Source organism: Chaetodon trifascialis, chromosome 11 (assembly GCF_039877785.1).
Source record: "Chaetodon trifascialis isolate fChaTrf1 chromosome 11, fChaTrf1.hap1, whole genome shotgun sequence".
Lineage (NCBI taxonomy): Eukaryota > Metazoa > Chordata > Actinopteri > Chaetodontiformes > Chaetodontidae > Chaetodon > Chaetodon trifascialis.
In genome coordinates, this window is record NC_092066.1 from 23,048,860 (window position 1) to 23,069,654 (window position 20,795).

General features: G+C 40.0%; 1 protein-coding gene across 1 annotated transcript; it reads right to left on the reverse strand.

The window, feature by feature from the left end:
• Window positions 1–2,766: 2,766 nt before the first annotated feature.
• Window positions 2,767–15,819, reverse strand: LOC139338444 (myosin-7). The gene is made up of 37 exons (XM_070973436.1): window positions 15,619–15,819; window positions 15,254–15,397; window positions 14,967–15,123; window positions 14,847–14,874; window positions 14,159–14,264; window positions 13,963–14,055; window positions 13,827–13,890; window positions 13,626–13,724; window positions 13,443–13,546; window positions 12,920–13,058; window positions 12,682–12,800; window positions 12,416–12,565; window positions 12,150–12,320; window positions 11,723–12,054; window positions 11,558–11,603; window positions 11,210–11,415; window positions 11,000–11,123; window positions 10,568–10,704; window positions 10,223–10,478; window positions 9,837–10,079; window positions 9,546–9,722; window positions 9,286–9,431; window positions 9,075–9,165; window positions 8,603–8,992; window positions 8,370–8,496; window positions 8,030–8,148; window positions 7,744–7,940; window positions 7,321–7,504; window positions 6,736–6,901; window positions 6,512–6,636; window positions 6,119–6,427; window positions 5,824–6,027; window positions 5,395–5,691; window positions 4,955–5,059; window positions 4,647–4,742; window positions 4,121–4,255; window positions 2,767–2,856 (listed from the first exon to the last, which is right to left on the reverse strand). Exons 1-37 carry the CDS (start codon window positions 15,817–15,819, stop codon window positions 2,836–2,838), a joined length of 5,808 nt encoding a protein of 1,935 aa, XP_070829537.1. The 3' UTR covers window positions 2,767–2,835.
• Between the last annotated feature and the right edge of the window lie 4,976 nt (window positions 15,820–20,795).

Below are 20,795 nucleotides of genomic sequence, written 5' to 3' on the forward strand. Positions count from 1 at the left end.
CCTTTGGCCTTGAGGACAAAGATAACCCTGTGAAATTCTTGCCTGGATTTTTTCTGTCTGATTGAGAAGGGCAGCCTTCGAGGGCAGTGATATAGCTGAAGTGCAGAGTCTCTGATGTCCTGACAGACGAGGGGTAACAGGTGCATGCCCAGGAACCTCCCTTTATTCTAGAGCACAAGTTTCATCAACTTCTTTCATTGAATTCATTTTCTTTTTTCTTTTTTTTTTTGTTTTGCTCTTTTGCAAATTAAGCCATAAATTTGTATGCAAGGTTTGTTTGCTCCTGTAAAATGTGAATGCTGACGCAGTTTTCCAATGGACCTTGCAAGAGTTGATCAGAATTTGTTTTCACATTGTTGGACTCATTTTCATTCTCAGCTGTCTAAATCCCAGTGGAAATCTTCATCTATTTTGTGTCCCCTTCCTGTCTTCTGACCACTTCTCACTGTATGGCCACAAGTTGTCACCAGACTCCTCTAAAGGAAGGCCAGTTGTTGGTGTCTAAAGTCTTTGATGGAAAGAACAACTGGTGTCACCTTGATATGCTATTGTTGGTGGTGTCTGCTAATTCTAAACATCACAGTTGTACATGTTAAGCAGCTGACACAGAGAAGTCTGTGCTCAAAGGTAATGATGTAAAAAGGTTGTTTAGTCTTTAGGGGTCAGCAGGAAGGAAAATAAAGCTTACCCAGTTTTGTTAGTGCTAGAATGTGGATGACAAAGAACAACACTATGCGCTGTATTTGTTATTTTATCATGTCTCTGCAAATATCTAAAACCCTTGAAGGACAGGCCATGTGAGATCAAGGTGAGCATGCAGTGCCAGACAAGTGTCGAGCGGATGTCCATCCCTCACTTGGCTCCCTCTGCCAGTCCAAGAACCACAGCATCAGTCCCTCCTGCTGCTGCTGAAGGATGAGATACAGTCAGACTGTCAACTAGATTCATCTTGAAGGTATGTTTAGTGTGAACAATGGTGATTAAATTTAGTTTGTCAAGAAATACCATACGCATTTTAATTTCAGCTTTTTATTTGTTCATATTGTATTTGTAATTTACTAATTCTGTTTCACGATATAAAACAGTTTAGAATGATTGCATGCACTTGCCTAAGCAATAGTCAACATTCTGATATGATTGAAATTCTAATATTATTGAAATTGCTATTATTATAACATTATAACATGATATAATTCTGATTGTGTTAAATAAAAACCTCTCCTAAACTTTATTACTGTTAATTGTTACAGTACAGAACACACAGGTAGTGATATGATCATTTGCTTGTAGTTAGATGGTTAAAATGAATTTTTATACATTTTTAGTTTTTGCTGCTTCAGGTCTCCATCTGGTCAGAGTAGATTCATGAATATTACATATGTTTAAAACAATACTAGGATATCTACTACATCTGCATCTAAAGAGCTGCCAGTTTTAGAACTTTAAAACTGAGATAAGCACTTTTGTATTTGTCCTTTGTTTTAAGCAAGTATTTTTAGAAAGGAGTGTCAGTAGGAGGGATGATGGATGCACATTACCAAGAAAATGACAATTTGTTTTAGAGAAAATTCTTGAACAACTTCATTTGCATTGGAAACAGGTAAAACAATCAAACTGGTAAAATCACTGATAGATTTCTTTCACATTCTGTAAAAAAAAAAAGGGGGGGGGGATTTTAGGATTATACTACCCATTAAGATAATGTATTTTGTTCTGTTTGTGTTCCTACTACACTTGCAGGCCTGTTCATGTTGCACACACTAACATCGCAGAATAATGGGAAGGACCTTTCCTGAAAATGTTCATTTGGATCTTATGGTTCTCACAGTGGTGATCAGGTAAAGTCATCTTCAAGCTGCAAGCTTCAACTGCTGACATTTTAACAGTCAGGGAATCCGTTTCCTCAAGGAGAAGGAACGTCTGAAGAAATGTCTGAAATAGCATTTTGACTGTCATGAGCTAATTTCCACCAACAGCATTTCTTTTCTCTGTTATTTTAGCTATTTACAGATTTTTTATTTTTTTTTAAATTGTTTAGGAAGGGACATATACTACCTGATATACAATTTTCAAAAAAGAAAAAAGCTCAGAACTAGATTGTCAGAAACACTCTTGCAACAACAGAGAGTCAGAGAACAGTTCAGAATGTCAGCACAAGGTGGCAGGAGTGACCGACCTAACATGAAGAACATCTCTCCATCTGTGACCCTCCACAGATTGCCAAGTGCATGTATGTGTGCGTGCCCAATGGATTACTGATCTGTTTGCACGGTCACATTCTGGGGACTTGCCTTGCTTGTGGGGACAAAATGCAAGTCCCCATAATGTAAATGAGAACATTTTAGGGTGAAGACCTGGATTAAGATTAGAGTAAGGGTTAGGGTTAGGCAAGCAGTTGTTATCGTTATGGTTAGGGTGGGTAAGCCTCCAGGAAATTAATCTAAGTCTATGTAATGTCCCCAAAATTGATGAAAACCTACTACCTGTGTGCGTGCGTGCGTGCGTGCGTGCGTGCGTGCGTGCGTGCGTGCGTGCGTGTGTGTGTTTGTTTGTTTGTTTGTGTATGTGTGTTTCTTATGCGAATCCTTCTGATGTCTTCATCTACTATTTTCCAAACTCTGATATTTTTCATTGGTGACAAAGTGAAATCTGGTGGATTTAACATATTGACTTACACATTACATGACAAGCCTCCCCTCTTCCCGAAATAAATGAGGAATCTACACATTAATTTGAATGCACTTTGCTTTATTCTACAGGGTTACAGTAATTTGAAGACAAAAGGGGACTACAGCACAGGAGATCCCAAAGGTCTTAGGTGGCCATCTGTGAGTTTCACTCCTCATCTAGCCCTTTCTGTGACGAAGAATAATAAGAGAGTAGACAAAGAGAGACACATTAGTGACAGATGACCAACAAGACTCAACAAGTGTTACACAAGGTAGTACACCAGAACGAGATTTTGTTCTGACTTCATTATTCATTTGTAACAAATCACTAGTTCAAGAAGTGACAAGTTAGTGATTGTGACAGTAGCATCCCTTTACTGAAGTATGTTATTTTAAACACAAATCATTTGGAATAATTGAAATTCATGTTGATTTTTTAGGATTGGTTGAATCTAAACGTAACACTGAATTTGTTTGGAGGAAGGTAAGATGTTTTAACAAAAATAACGTAAAAGCTAAAGGGTCAAGCCATTTGTTTGTAGACACTGGAGGTAGATCCCAAGCCTGAGTTCAGTGGAAATTTGTCTGTTTTTTTGTTTTTTTTAATCATTTATCTTTTAAAACAGAAGGTAAACAAAAATGTGGATTAAGTATACCAACACAGCCACAACATCAGCATGTTCCATTCACTGCATCAGGGCTAAGACCACACATTAATTCATACTAACATGATCATCTAAGAAGATTAATCAAGCCATTGCTTTGCATCATTATTTGAAACTATATATTCATGTTATTTAGTTTACATTATTTTATTGGTTGACAATGTTTATTGATGTCTTTGCATTCCCAAAAAAAACCAGTGATGTTATTGTAAAAATATTAATTTAGGGGCAGCCTGGTGATATCAAGGTTATGATGCTAACCATGAGCCATCCCTGTGTTGAGTCTAGCCGTTTTCCATCTCTGTCTTCCCTCATTTTCTGTCATATCTTTGCTGTCACTAATAAAGGCATGAAATGCCCAGAAAATAAAAACATATATATTTTTAAATGTATCAATTTACACCCTTTTGTTAGTTACCATTTAAATTGTGAAGATGCCTTCCGTGTGACAAAAATTGCATTAACCTATTAAATTGCACTAATACAACCTAACAAATTCATAATAAAACAAAATTCAAAATAAAATTGATCTATACAAGGTCTGGTCTGGTTTATTTAAGCCCATTAAAAATTATCCACAGTTTTATAATTACTGATTCCTCTGCAAGTGAACAGAGTTTGAAATGAATTACATTGTAATGACAACAAGAATGATGATGATGATGATGATGATGATGATGATGATGATGATGATGATGATGATGATGATGATTAAAGAAAAGTGTGCAATATTGGCAGTAGGACAGCACATGACGTGTTGCATTTAAATCTACAGTAGCTTCTTACCTTTGAGCCCACATCACGGCTCTTGACACGCAGCTTGTTGACCTGAGACTCAGCAATGTCCGCTCGCTCTTCAGCCTCATCCAGCTCATGCTGCAGTTTACGGAACTTGCTCAGATGAGTATTGGCCTGCTCTTCCTACAGGATTCAACAAAAACATCCATATTATCAATACTGAATTACTACAAGCAATAATGAACCTGGAAGAGGTACAGTATAGTCCCACTATATAGCTTCGAAAATTAAGCATTGGTCTGTAATTTACCAGCTAGGTCTTAAACAAGTTAAAAAATAGGTTGAGATTTTTCCTGATTGAAATTCAAAATAGCTAGTGTTTAGTAGTATTTTAGCATTTACAAAATGTAACAAACTTTATAATCTAAACATGTGCTATGATCTGTAACTTTAAAGTATGACAACTTAAAAAGTACTTTTAAGTTCCAACTGACATTTTGCAAAGGAAAGTAAATTTGAATGAATCCTGAGCAAACAGTGCAAATGAGAGCTGTCTTTTCCAGCCCACACTTACAGCCTCCTCAGCAGCTCTCTTATAGGCTTTGACCTTCAGCTGCAGTTTGTCAACCAGATCCTGCAGACGCACAGTATTCTTGCGGTCTTCCTCAGTCTGAATAAATCAAGGAAACACAAAAGAGACTTGCAAGTTTAATAATAATGATAATGATGAAATAGTATTCTCTTCAATTAGCATCTTAATTTTATAGAGACGGCATGGCCTATTGATAGTATACATTGAATGGATGAAAGTACAGACGATTGTCGCTATTTATAATTATTGCCATAATCTATTTAAAGTAAAGGGTCAAATAAATAAATAACCTGGTATGTGAGCTCCTTGATGCGTCTCTCATATTTACGGATTCCCTTCACAGCTTCACTGCTTTTCTTCTGCTCCATCTCCACCTCATTTTCCAGCTCCCTCACCTGAAATCATGAGAAAATTATTTATTGAAAATTCACAGGGAATTATTTTAATAAGTAAGTAAGATGTGGAGTAACAAACTCCAAGAGAATTATCGACCAATTCTGCGGCTCTATGGAGCTTTTTAGCTTTTTCAGACACCTCAGGACAACACTGATGGGATGATGATGTCTGCTGGATGTGCAAGATGGTTGGTATTATCCTAAACAAATTCTAAAGCAGTACTGTGCTCCCTTGTTTTGGAGTTTAAAATGTGATACAACAGCTTTAAAAATGTAGAAGTAACGTTGGTCTCATCAATGTGTGTGATAGTTGTATATAGGCAAATTTCTCTTACCCTGGCCTCGAGCTTCTGCACCTGCTTCTTGCCTCCCTTCATGGCGATCTGTTCAGCTTCATCCAGACGGTGCTGCAGATCTTTGATGGTTTGCTCCATGTTCTTCTTCATACGCTCCAGGTGAGCGCTGGTGTCCTGCTCTTTCTTCAGCTCCTCTGCCATCATGGCAGCATCAGTAATGGCCTTCTTGGCCTTTTCCTCTGCGTTTCTGCACTCCTGCACTGCTTCCTCCACTTCAGTCTGAAGCTGGGAAGCATCAGCCTCAAGTTTCTTCTTCTGGTTTATCAGGCCGGTGTTCTACAGATTTTTGAGATGTGAGATTTGAGAATGTGAGAAAATGTTAGTGCACTTACAAATATTCATGCTTTGTAATGTCCAAGAAAACCAGTCAGTCGTCTGTGGTGGTTGCGATAAATCATTTGGTCTCACCTGTGAGTGCAGCAGCTGCACCCTCTCACTAACATCCAGCAGCTCTTGCTCAGCAAGCTTGCGACCTCTCTCAGTTTGCTCCAGAGCAACCCTGAGCTCCTCCAGTTCAGCCTGAAGCAGGTTGTTACGTCTCTCAACAATGGCAATGTTCTCTTTAAGATCATCATTGGCCCGAACAGACTCATCGAGCTGAATTTGGCAATCCTTAATTGAACGACATTGAACATGACATCAGCATGTTTAGAATCGGTTTGAATTTAAAACATTGTAAGAAAGTGAGCCTTTTCTAGTTTACCTTCAAATGTGCATGAACAGATTTCAGTTGCTTCTGGGCCTCAGCTGCCTGCCTGTTGGCCTGGCTAAGCTGGATCTCCATCTCATTGAGGTCTCCCTCCATCTTCTTCTTCAGACGCAGGGCCTCATTCCTGCTGCGACACTCAGCTTCAAGAGAGCTCTGGAGGGTGTCAATCGTCCTCTGCAGGTTCCTCTTGCACTGCTCCATCTCTTCATCTTTCTCAGCAAGTTTGCGTTCAATATCAGCTTTGATTTGATTGAACTCTAGCTGGGCTCTAAGAATCTTACCCTCTTCATGCTCCAGGGAGGCCTGGTGGACAGGAGGGTACAGAGTTACACATAGCAGCAGACAGTTTTCCTCAGAACATTTTCATTCATCAAATAGAGCTTGTACCTCAGCTTCCTCAAGAGCAGATTGAATCTCATTCTTCTCCTGTTCCAGTTGTTTCCGTAATTTCTCCAGTTCATGGATGCTCTTTCCTCCCTCACCAAGTTGCTCAGTGAGATCAGAAATCTCCTCTGTGGAATATCGAGCAGTTTGATAAAGATAGCTTTACAATGTAATTTGTTAGGTACGTCTGCAGAAGCCTGGACCCAAAGCCAGGAAGAGCATCTTACCCTGTAAGTTCTTATTCTCTCTCTTCATGGTCTCCAGATGATCCAGAGACTCCTCATAAGAGTTCTTCAGTTTGAAGAGCTCGGTGCTCAGAGCCCTGGCCTCTTTCTGAGAGCTCTCCAGCTCACACTGAGACTCTTCGTACTTCTGCTTCCACTCAGACAGGACCTACAGTGGTTAGAAAGGCCAGCAATACGTATAAATGTGCCTGATGAATGGAGAAAGGACTACAGGCTTGGGGAGTTTGTCTTTTATGAAACCGTTTCCTCCTTTTATTTGAAAACCCCACTCTTGAAGGTAGAGAACATTTCAAGTTCACACATAGGTATTAGCTTATTGCAACAGTTTTGGTGAACATCACCCTGGCTTCAACAACCCCTGTTAAAGTTAAGTGCCCTCTAGTATCCTGTAATTGTCCTGGACAGCCCCAAGATCTGAATGTGTGTAAATGTGAAGCTGGGCACTACTAGAAACAACAAAGCTAAAATGTATTTTTGCTGGTCCAAAGGTTCAAAGGCTACACCACCAATTGAAACTTTTGGTTCTTAATGATGCTTTTGGTGCTTAAATACTTCATAGTACTTCACCTTATCAAAGTTTCTTTGCTTCTTGTCCAGAGCAGCAGCAGCAGCGTTAGACCTCTCCACATCCACCATGAGATCTTCAATCTCATTCTGCAGCCTGTGTTTGGTCTTCTCCAGAGAGGAACATTTAGCGTTCACTGCTTCAACAGCTTCCTCAGCCTCCTGCAGACGCTGAGCCAACTTTTTCCTTGAGAAATCAATCATTCAAATAATTTAATGTCCCTGCAGTTGTGCTGGTTGTATAGATTATATTGAATTTGACTAATATGACTGGCTGCTCGATCATCTAACAGACAAACTTTTTGTTCGTCTTACATTTTAGTAGGAACATAAACACAAACAAAAAGCTGATCTGCTAGACAAAGTGAAATGTCTCTTTAGCAATTACACATCAAATTAAAGAATTTGGATCTCAAACTGCCTTACTTTGCCTCCTCCAGCTCCTCAGTTCTCTGGATGGCATCAGTTTCGTACTTAGTTCTCCACTGAGCCACCTCAGAGTTGGCCTTGGACATGCTGCGTTGCAGTTCAGCCTTCGCCTCCTGCTCCTCCTCATACTGCTCCCTGAGCAGGTCACAGTCATGGCGAGAAGACTGCACTGCATGGGCCAGGGCACTCTTTGCCTGTGAAAAACAATATATATATATGAATAGGTAACACTGTGCGAAATGATAATCCAGTGCTGTCACTGTGTGCTGAAACTTCATTTCACCTTGGTCTCCTCTTCCAGTTGTCGCTTTAGGTCTTCAATCTGTTGAGTGTAGGACATTTTCCCTCTTGTCAGTTGAGACACAAGGGAATCCTTCTCCTCTAGCTGCCTTGAGAGCTCACCTAACATTTTGACAAATTCAGAACTTTACTGTCTGTGTCCCAACAAACCTTATATCATCAAGAAGTTTTTTCAAATTTTTTTCGTGAAATTTTGTCTGTATTCTCAGTAAAACTAATTCAATTCCATGATTCAAAGGATTTAAACATTTATATATGGAAATTGTCAGGGATTAAATACATCTAATAGATCAGTTTGTATTAAAGCAAACATGACAATATACCATTTTCTGTTTGAAGTTTTGCTTTTTGCATATTGAAGTCATTGATGCAGCGTTGAGCTTCTTCAAATTTGGTTTTGTATTCGTTCATCTGATCTTCCACAGTCCTGCATGTCTTCTCAAGATTTGTCTAGATGTAAAGTAAAAAAAATTAAACACATCCATTATACCCCAAATCTTGACATATCTGCATAATGTCAACATTAGCAAAGAAATAGTTTGCCAGTTTAGCCAACCTTTGTCTTCACAATGTGTTCCATATTGGAAACCACATCATCCAGCTCCAGTCTGAGCTCACTCTTCTCCTTCTCCAGTTTCTGCTTGACTCTCTGCAGGTTGTCAATCTGCTCTCCCAGGTCAGCAACACTGTCAGCTTGTTTCTTCCTGAGTGTGGCAGTGGTGGCTTCATGCTGCAGAGTTGCCTCTTCAAGGTCTCTGCGGAGTTTCAGGAATTCAGCCTCCCTCTTCTTGTTCATCTCAATCTGGGCGGCTGTTGCTCCACCAGCCTCCTCCAGCCTCTCACTGATCTCCTCCAGCTCTCTGGACAAGTCTGCTCTCTGCTTCTCCACCTTGGCTCGAGCAGCTCGCTCTGCTTCAAGCTCTTCCTCCAGTTCCTCAATGCGGGCCTGTAAAGGCAGAATAATTTAATTGCTACTTATTACTAAGTGTTGTACCAGCTGTAAACCATTACACATGATTGGCCGTTACCTGAAGCTCTTTCATTTTCTTTTGAAGCTGAATGGTTATGGCCTGCTCATCTTCTATTTTACTGTTGAGCTGACTGAGTTCAAAGTCTTTCCTGTGGTGAAAATAATAGTTACAGTTAGAACCTGTCAACCGTTCTGTTTGTGTCTGTACAGCTATTCTATGGTGCATGAGATACAGACATCATGTACATACAGTAGAGTAATGTGTTTACTTTTTCAGATGCTCTTCAAGTTGTTGCTTGTCATTCTCCAGGTCCATTAGGCTCTCCTGGGTTAATTTCAAGTCTCCCTCCAGCTTCCTCTTTGCTCTCTCAAGATCCATCCGAATCTTCTTCTCTTGTTCCAGTGAGCCTTCAAGCTGGACAATGTCATTACAGAAAGTCAAACTATTTTCCCCAGAATGCATTTTGGTATCTTGGTGTTTGGTAGTGATCTTACCAAACACATGAAACTACAGTGATTGAATTCTTACATCATCCACTTGCTGCTCCAGCTTAGCCTTGGCCTTGGTCAGAGTGTTGACTTTGTCTTCTTCACTCTGCAGATCATCCAGCGTTTGCTGATGAGCTTCCTGTAGGGCTTTCTTTTCCTTGGTCAGCTTGGCAATGATTTCATCCAGAGCAGCCATCTCCTCGACCAGGTTCTTCACCTGTGAAATGAGTAAAAAGTATTGAAAATCTTCTAAGTTTACAGGTTAGAAACATGCTACTCATTCGTGCACTTAATATTAACAGAAATATAAATAACTGAGTCATAGTCATACCTTGTTCTCAGTGGCATGCTTTTCTTTCTCCACTTTAGCCAGAGTTAACTCTAAGTCATCGATGTCTTTCTTCAGCTCAGAACACTCATCCTCCAGTTTCCTCTTCTTAGCAGTTAGCTCAGCATTCATCTCCTCCTCATCCTCCAGTCTCTCAGATAGCTCTTTAGCTTTTGCTTCCATCTGAATTTTGTGTTTGATCAGCCCCTCACATCTTTCTTCAGCATCTGCAAGATTATCTTGCTCCTAAATTGAAATGGACATTCATTTGAGAACATATGATAAGTTACAATATGAACGATTAATGTATATATTATTTATTCATATGGTATATACTGTATGGTTACATTTGGACATTAAGATACTAAGAATGTTGTCATTAGTCTTACAGCTTGAACTTGGAGCTGCAGGTCGTTCTTCTCTTGGAGAAGAGAAACCATTTTCTCCTCTAGTTCCTTTCTACGAGCTTCAGATTTTGCATAAGCCTCTTTCAGCTTCAGGAATTCTTCCTTCATGTTGGCCATCTCCTTTTCTGCCTCAGCAGATCTCAACAGAGGTTTGATCTTGAAGAACAGCTTCATCCAGGGCCAATTCTTGACCCCCATGAAAGCACGGATGTTCCACTGGATTACCAATAGTGCATCTCTGTCAAAGATCAACCAAAGTTCTTACTACCACTCAAGACAAACCAACATCATTATGGAAAACCATAAAAAATTCCAGATTCCTCTTACCTCCTTTCAACAATCTTCTGGAATTCCACCCTTGCTAGCAGACCTCTTGATCTAGCCTGGATTCCAGTGATGATGAGTGACAAACGGTCATCCCTCATCTCTTCCAGTTGCCCAAGAAGACCAGCCTTGAAGAACACCTTTAGGAGCAAGTCACAGCATGTTACTATCCACCAGGTCTGGAACATATAACATATACATCTAGGACATTGTAGCTTTAAAGCATGACTGTTCAACTTTTGACAGGATAAGTAATACATTGTTCCTCTTTGGAAATGAAAAGCCTTGGTGAACCTTGGTGCTGTATAATTGCCATTATTTATGTCAGTTTTACTGACTCTTCTCTACTTGTGCCTCTGCTTCACCACTTTACTGTAATAAACAATTTCAAAGCACATTCATTACCAATTTCAAATCTATACATGGTATAACTACCTTTGTGTGTCCAAACTTGTACTGATTGTGATCAATATCCAGAGACCCAAGAAGTTTCTCAGCTCCCTTCCTGCTATCTATGAACTGACCATCAGGGATGGCAGCAGGATTCAGGATGCGATATCTGGAAAAGAAATCAATGATAGAATGATATTCACTTTTTCTTTTGTAATCATTAAGTATTTTAACATTTGATATATGAGATAATACCTCTGTTTGAAATCTCCATAGAGGATCCTGTTGGGGAAGCCCTTTCTGCAGATCCTGATGCCTTCCAGCACACCGTTGCAGCGCAGCTGGTGCATCACCAGAGGATTCTCCATGGCCCCAGGAGTCTTGGTCTCATTGGGGATGATGCAGCGTACAAAGTGAGGGTGAGTAGACCTCAAGTTGGTCATCAGCTTGTTCAGGTTCTCCTGTGGAGGTAATTCAAACCCTGTTTAACAGCCAGTTCAAATGATTACTGTGGCACATTTCAATGTACAATTAAGTCCCAGTCACAGTCTCAGGTTTCCATATGAAGTAGTCATTCACACATATTTATGTGTTTTTACTAACCCTGTGCAAGGCAGAGACAGTTTGGAAGGATGATCCCTTCTTCTTGCTTCCTCCTCCTTTGCCACCCTTTCCTCCTTCAGCTAATAAACCAGTGTAGATTGCATCAACAGACACAGAAAAAGATGATTCAGTCTTGCTGTTGACTTTTCCAGCAGAGATTAATGCAGTCCTTTCAGTTTATCCTTACCTGAGTCTGCTCCAGCGTAATTCATAAAGAGGAAAGATAACAGCTTGAGATTAGACTTCTGGTACAGTCCTACAACAGTCTCATTCAGAGGATCCTTGTTCTTCACCAGCCAGTTGTTGATATTATAATCAACAGTTCCAGCATAGTGCATCAGGGCAAAATGGGCCTCTGGTTTGCCTTTGACAATTCTGGGCTTCTGGAAGTTGTTTGATTTCCCCAGATGGTTGTCATAGAGCTTAGCTTTAAAGGTGGCATCAGAGGCTTTGGGGAACATGCACTCCTCTTCAAGGATGGACATGATACCCATGGGCTGAGGGGACAAAATATGAGTGGTTTGAAAAAAAATATCACAGTATTTTCATTCAATCTTTAAATGTGGCTGAGCATGTATAAATAGTCTCTCACCTTTTCAATCAGGTCAATACAGGCCTGCAAGTCCATGCCAAAATCAATGAAAGTCCATTCAATGCCCTCTTTCTTGTACTCTTCCTGCTCCAGCACAAACATGTGGTGGTTGAAAAACTGTTGCAGTTTTTCATTTGTGAAGTTGATGCACAGCTGCTCAAAGGTGTTGAACTGTAACGTAAAGTGATAAAAGTTATTGATATAGTTGAATAAATTCATTTGGCAGTAGAATAAAGATTATATGAACATAAATGGAAGGTGCTCACATCAAAGATCTCAAATCCAGCGATGTCCAGTACACCAATGAAGTACTGGCGGGGTTGTTTAGTGTCCAGGGATTGGTTGATCCTCACCACCATCCACAGAAACATCTTCTCGTACACTGACTTAGACAGTGCACCAATGGCATAGTACACCTAAAAAATATTCCACACTTTAAAAGTTACAGTAAATAACCCTTATTGCGCCCTCAGCATTTCTTTCCTCATCTATTGTCCTCTAAGGGACACCTTGCAATAAATTAACTTTTTACCTGCTGGACATTTTGTCCCTTGGTGACCCACTCATTTCCTACTTTGACTCTCGGGTGACAGAGACCTTTGATGAGGTCAGCAGAGTTCAGGCCCATCAGATAAGCTACTTTGTCAGCATCTGCGAAAATACATAAACAAATGTAAAATCTCTCAGTGTAATATCTAATAAATGCCTTAAATCTTGATATGTTTTATATCTTGTTTTCATGCTTCAGGGCTTCAGAGAGCCTCTCTTACCTTCAGTGCCATCAGCCTCTGCCTGCTCCTCTCGCTGCTTCTGCTTAAACTTCATGTTGCCGTGATGCATGATGGCACCGGTCAGCTTGTAAATGCCATTCTTCTCCTCTTGAGTGAAGCCCAGCACATCAAAGGCATCCTGAAAAAGAAGATGGGTATTATATTTGATCTGTCAGTGGATTTTCGTATTATATCAGGCTATACCGTAGAGTGATCTGATCCAAGAGAGATCTGGAGGATAAGATCGTGCATGCTCTCTTAGCCAGGATCCCACATTAATCCATGGCTGGCATCAGATATCTAATTCAGTCCCTTCAAATCATTTTCGCTCTCAGCTAGGGACACTAACACTGGGTTACAAGTGACTTTTCAACAGTCCTCATTAATTAAGACTTATTTTTCAGTGAATCCTGCACGGTCTAAAGCTAGAATAGCAAAATCTATACATTGGACAAATGCCACATATGAACAACTTTTACTTCACTTTTTTGTGTGAGTGACATTATGGTGCATCCCTACTCACATCAGTGGCCATCAGCTCTTCAGCATCATTGATGGAGGCTACAGTCGTCTCTCCTTGGGAGATGAAGGCGTAGTCATAGGGGTTGTTGGTGATGAGCAACATCTCTGAAAAACAAAACAGAAGTGTCAGTTTTTGTACGCTAAGGATATAACAACATTACAACTACTAGTTGTGTTTATTTACCAAGCAGCTCAGGTTTCTTCTGAGACAGAATCTGATAGAAGATGTGGTAATCCCTCTCAGCCTTAAGCTGGAAGGTGACACGGGACTTTTCCAGCAGATCTGTCAAGACATTTGCATTATGTAGGTGGGCAGGTGATCAGTATGAACAGAACAATAGAATGAATGAATGAATGAATGAATGACAGAGAAGAAACTGCTTACATGTCTCGATATCAGCTGAGGCCAGCTTTCCACTGGCGGCAAAGTGAATTCGGATGAATTTGCCCTAAAACGTATGACAAAATGACATTACAATAGATCGACACAAAGTGCTATTTCATGACAGACAGAAACTTACAAATCTGGAGGAGTTGTCATTCCTGATGGTCTTGGCATTACCAAAGGCCTCTAAAGCTGGGTTAGCCTGGATGATTTGATCCTCCAGAGTACCCTAAAAACACAGGAGTGCAACATTCATTCACATAGATAAACACTCAAGAGAAGGATGCAATGTTCCATTACAGGGTCTATTTTGTAATTTTTGTCATTATAACCTTTTTATCAGAGCCTGCGTCCTTCTTCCCGCCTCCAGCTGCAATGCTGGCAAAGTACTGGATGACTCTCTTCGTGTTAACAGTTTTCCCAGCACCAGATTCTCCACTGAAGACACAAATTGACATGATAAAGTGACAAATGAGCAATATGGAATACATCACCTGTCACCTAGTCAGGTTTTTGATTGATCAATATGTGCTACTTAGCTAGCACTATGACTGTTATCATCCATAATCACTATAATAACTTTTTATATAATAATAATAAGATAAGATAATAAGAAGAACTATTTTTTACATACATGGTTCCATATTGGTCTATTGCAACTAATAAAACAGTAGTGAATTATTACAGTGTTTAAAACATCAGTGGCTTGTGACTGAGTCATTAAAGTGTTGTTGAGTTAATTAGTTTCTGCCATTAAATCCATGATTAAATCCATGATTTAATGTTAATGTTCATATCCATGGGTTCTAGTCCAAAATGACATTAACATGCACAGATGTTCATCGCTAACATTCCACTTAAAATAATAACATATATGACTGATGTTCACTGGAGCACATTAGCAACAGCTCACAAATGAGGTAATATTTCATGGAAGGCTGCTGAACACCACTTACGGCGTGGTATGGCATGGTATCATTTTCAGTTGCAGTATAGCAAAGTCAAATAAAGGCAACTTACGTGATGAGAATTGACTGATTTTCTCTGTCTGGAAAAGAGAAAAAAGTAATTATTCCAGGACTCCTGAGTGACTTTCCTCTTTACCTTTTTGTGATCACATGATAACAGAAGGTAAATTACCAGTTAGCATGTACTGGTAGGCATTGTCAGAGATGGAGAAGATATGAGGAGGAGCTTCAGTCCTCTTCTTTCCTCTGTAGGCAACAACCACTTCTTGGTTGTAGACTGGCAGCCACTTGTAGGGGTTGACAGTCACACAGAACAGCCCAGAGTAGGTCTATGGGAAGGAGAACGAGGAAACAATCTAAGATAAATTATATTAGCTATTGATATGTGAATGAAGTACGGAATCGTAGGTTAGGAATGTAGTCTTTGCCTCTTAATGTTTTTCAAAGCTTTCAACTCACATAGATCATCCATGCTGCGTAACGCTCTTTGAGGTTAAACAGCACAGCGGGCTCATGGAGGAAGGTGAACATCGCCATGTCCTCAATTTTATCAAACTTTGGTGGGTTCTGGGGGTGTACATCACACTCCTTCACTGTGACAGTCTGGAAATGGAGATAGTCAACATTAATTACAGCTCATTTCAAAGTGCTTTTTGTGTGGATGCTGGAGGGGGAGGGAGCACAGGATCATGATATCTCTGGCTTCTATTGTGTCTCTGCTATGAATGACTAAACAACAAATGGACCCGAATCATCTCTTGCATATGTGTCTTGGTTAGGAGACCTGTTGCATCCAGGGCAGCTGTGCCTGCCAGCTCACTGACCTTTCCCTTCTCAGACTGAGCAGTGACTTTGTCCCCCTCACGGCTGGTGATGGAAGCCTTCACATACTCCTCCTCAGGATCAGGAATGAAGCACTCCTTCTTCATGTCGAAAGGACGGGTCTGGGCCTCCAGACGCTCCCTATCTGACTTCCTCAGGTACGGAGCTGCTGCCCCAAACTCTTTCATGGCAGCGTCACCCATTATTCAGAGTCTACAGGCAAAAAAATCTCAGCTAAAATGCAACTATGTTATGTATTTATCTAAAGGCATTGGATAAAAGAGCACATACAGTATGTCAACATAGAGTGTTTTTGTTAGTTTGTCATATCATTGTTATATTTGATTTCTTTCTCCATGTCATAAAAATGGTTTTAAATCAAACACATTTGCATTTTTCAGATGCTCTTACCTTACCAATCCCTGCTGAGGAGACTGAGGTGTAATGGTCCTGAGGAAAGAAAGAATGGCGTTGATGAGATGAGTCTGCAGTCCACACCAGCACAGGTAATGCTTTGGTACTGAAGTGTAGGCGTTGATTTGTCAGCTAGTTTCCCTGTTCCTTACCTTGAGATAGAATGGTGACCTATTGGGGGTTTCACCATGAGGTCTCTTTATAAACAAAGCCTCTCAGCCAAATATGGAGGAGCGTTTCAGGGTCCAGGAATGTTATTGTGTCTGAGTTGGTTGCGGGTACTTGAAGGGAGGGGGTTAATGAGTGGCACAGAGCAATATAGAAATCAGCGGGTCAGAGTCTTATCAGTGATGGCGTCTCCTGACAAGGCCATATTAGGAGCTCCATGCAGTGTGGTGATTAATCATAGGTATCCTCAAGCAGCTAGGGGACCACAACTCAATCTTTAAATAGACACAGGGAGGAATTCCTTTCTCTTTATCCCTTAGTGTGCTTCTGTTACAGAAACAATACATGTGATACCAACAGAAGCATCCTCACTTAAGACAGGTAAGACTGACCCTGATCGAAAACATTTTAAATGTGTTTTAAATGGTTTATGATTTAAATAGATGTAAATCTAGTGTCATGCTCGACTTTGTCAAAATCTTTCCTTTTTTTTTTTTACTTAAAGCTGTCAGTCAGGTATGGTTTACAATAATTGATGTAATAGAGAATGATTGTGCACATACAGCTGTGCAAATGTCAATATTGCCAATATGAACATGTGTTATCTATGCATTTTTTATATAGATATGTTAGTATGTATATGGAATTCCATAAATTTCCTTATTGGTCCTAGCAGCAAGTTACTGTTTACCGTGATGGTCAGGCAAATTCGAAAATAATCAAAAAAAATAAATAAAAAATCAATTAAAATATCAAAGCAAGCAAAAACTGAAAAGGCACATGCATATTTTTTCTTTGTTTTGCATAATTGCAAATAATTAAATTATCATATTACATTCTAATCTTCTAATTCTGTATATTTTTGCATTTACAAAAGATACAAGATTATATAATAAATGAATTAGAGAAAGAAAGAGAAAGAAAGAAATGTATCTTGGAACATCAGCAAAAACAAAAAAGCAAATGAAGTCAAAAGGAAATATAAACGTGTAAATGTAAACTTCTGGCATTGTAGTCTAAACACAAAGGAAGAATCTGGGGAGATATTTTAGAGAAGTATGTCATGTGCGGGTCTCAATTACCCAGAGGGCTTATGTGGAGTCGCATTGAGGCATTGGTGACATATTGAGTTTAGTTATCATAGAATGGACTTTGCGGTAACATAAACAGCCGTCAGATACCGAGTGGGTCGGTCTAAATAAAGAACATTCATCTGTGCGATTAACAAGGCGACAAGTGTGAGGCACACGGGCAGAGATCTGCCACAGGTGACATGCTTGAGATTCACTGAAAGGCAGCACTGATGACACACAATAGAGGGCTGTGCCGGCATGACGTGCATCAATGTGATGCCAAGGTCACTGTAGAAGCCTTCTCCCATCATCAGACACCAGCTTGCGAAAGCTGGCCCCTCAGTTACAGTCCTGTTGACATGGCATTGTGTCTTTGAGGACAAAGATAACTGTGTGAAATTCCTGCTGAGAACCCTGCACTGATTGAGGAGAGCAGCCTCACAGGCTTTCAGGATCCTGCCTTCGCCTGCATCTGGGATCAGCTGTAGCAGATGAATAGCCTTACACTGAGCTCCATCTCACATAAATATACTGAGAGTGACAGGTACATCCCACAGCTCATCAAATTTTAATGTTCCATTTAAAATGCCGTTCCTGCATGGAGTCTAAGTTGAGCTGCTTCAGCTCTCTAGCATCTCTATTCTACACTCACTCACTCTAGTTCATTAACAGATGGTGGCCTACCAACTGCTCAACTTTTGGTGCTGTTCATCAAACTTGCTGATTTATACTCCAAAACACTACTGTTTATTTAAATGTTATTGACTTAATCCACTATTTCATAACACTTGATAATTAATGACTTCTAAAACTTAACTTACTGATACAACATGCATTACAGACAGTATGTTGTATGTGTAGCTCTATAATGCAGAGCCTATCACAGACCCCACTAATCACAGCCCCTTCAAAGGTTAAGAGATAAAAGGAGGGTCAATAGCTGCTGACAAGTGCTGAGATTATTTCCATTCTGATAACTTCCCCGGCCCTGTTAGTGACAGCTGGCGTCAAGGTGCCAAATGGAAGTGAGAGATTCCATGACCCGGCTAAAGACCGGGTGAAGATAACACTGACCTCACAGGTCAAACATCTATTCATTAAAGGAAACATGATTCAAATGCTTTGTTTGTGTCATAACAAATAAACATTTAATTAAATACAACCTGGGGAAGGATATTTGGAGCACTCAGCTACATGCATGTCAATGGGCTTTGGTCCCATATGACGCCCACAGAACAGGCTCCTACTCAGCACACCAGCAACCCGCCTGTCTCTCTTCTAGTTTTAGCATTTCTCGCTATTTTATTGTTTTGTTTTGTTTCTTCTGCTTTACTCTGTGTTGTACTATAAAGTGCTGCATTAATAAAGTTTATTATTATTATTATTATTGTTGTTGTTGTTGTTTTAATTGCTAAGTTGCCAATACAGAGTGTTAGTTTCATATTCTGTACATCAAATCACACTAACATCCAGTACAGTATTACAACTGAAGAATTAAAGTACATTTTCAAAGTATCCGTCTAGTTCTTGCAAATAAGGATTTTATTTCATCCCAATTAAATTTGTAAGCTGTACGTTTTGTCTGTTAAGCTGTGTCTCGTCTTTGGCACTAAGTGGTCATCACTGTTTTTATATCAAATATGACCTTGGGGAATTATATCATCTGCCCATGGATTTTCAGGTGAGCTTTGACTTTCTGTATGTAGTTCCCTTCTTTGTGGCAAAGATGGCCGCTTTTAACTCCCGCGATTAGACCATAAGCATCATATACTGCGATAAAGGTGGTCTAATTATAGAGGCAGTGAATTGTTCCATCTTTGGTCAGTCCTCTTCTTCATTCGAGCATGTGCTCAGATGTCCTGTTAATCATGCTGATAATCCTCAACACATTCTGTGCTGTATGTGATGTACCTCTTTAGCCAGAGGTGTGAATGTTCTTTCATTAGCTAATAGATACCTGCTTGTCCACTCAGGAGTTAAGGACATGACATGTAATAAGAGAAGAGACGGGACTCCCTGAATATCACACAAAGGGAGTCTGGGGCCTCCCTCTCGGCCCCAAATCATTATTTCTAGCCGCAGCAGCAGTGGCTGAGACCTGACAACAGCACCAAGGCAAAGTTCAGACAGTCAGGTGAGGATAGCACACTTAGGTCAAGTTAGAAAAGCGGATGGAAATTTCTTCTCATGTCTCTATAGCACTGCAAACTACTTTAAGATACTACTTAACACCCTTATCAAGGCTAGAAAACAGCTATTCTTTGATTTGCAATACTGATAGTCCTTCAACTTTTTTTTCCATTAAGCTGGTGTGAGAATGTATAAAGGGGCTTCATGTAAGCATTCAGCTCAGTTTAACATGCCTAGTTATATGTAAATGTAGGGTAGGCGTGTAACTTGTATTTCTGTTGATGTATTGCTGTATATGAACTAGATATTTGTTTATTTATTCTTTGAAATCCTCCCTAGCTGTTCAGAGGAGCAGGCAGACTTGAACAGGGATTTACTGAGCAGCTGCGAGTGATCATGCATGGTATTACGGTAGGCCTGAGTATGAGCTTTGGTTTATTGTTGACCTTGAGGCCCAGGCTCTTGGGCTTTCTTTAACTCTATTTTAAGAAACAAGAGATTTGTTTTATCTCTGTCTATTTTAGAAATCACCTCCCCTCAGCTTTTCCAGTTTTTAGCCCTCTGCCACCACACTGTACTCGTCCACAGAGTTGTCCTGCTTAGGTCTAACTCTGCTCTTCCTCCTTCCTCATTGCCAAGCCGATGCCTGCCTTTCATCAGAACATTTTAGTCACTGGCACTCCACTTATCCTTGTTGAAAAGTAAGATGACACTGACAGTTCCTGATTTATGATGTTGGCAATTTTGTCACTTACATTAGATCAGATTAGATTACATTGACTTCATTGTCTACCTCAGTGGAAACTTGTCTTTGGCTTCTCCAATATGTTAAATTACAAATGACAAACAAATCATAATACACTTCACACCATACAATGACAACTAAATCCTTTAGTTTTCTTTTTTCCCTGGTGCAGTCATTTTTCATTTTTCAGTGCTTGTATGGAAAATGGAATAAAAGATTTCTTGTATATTCTCCGACTGGCCCTCGAGCCCTGGAATCGGCAGCTGGATGGAAGCAACTTGAACTCTGAATTTAAGGGGAGTGAGGCATCCACAGATATCTGTCTGGCCTTCCTAACTACTGTCCTGTTAAATACCTCACAGAGCTGTTGTTGTGGAACTACCTTCCCTGCGACACTGACAATTGTGGAAAGCTTGTTTTTGTGCTTCAAACTCAAATTGCCAGGCAGCTATGTTAAACTGTAATTTACTTTCAACCAGGCTTCTGTATGCCATTTCCAATATGTGTGGACTGACACAAAGTCTGACCAAGGCCATGTCATCAGCATATTTAAATAGCTGCACATTGCTACTACTCACAGTCATGACATTTGTATTATTGTAATTACATTGTAAATTACATTCTGCTTACCTAAGTTTTAATGGTATGT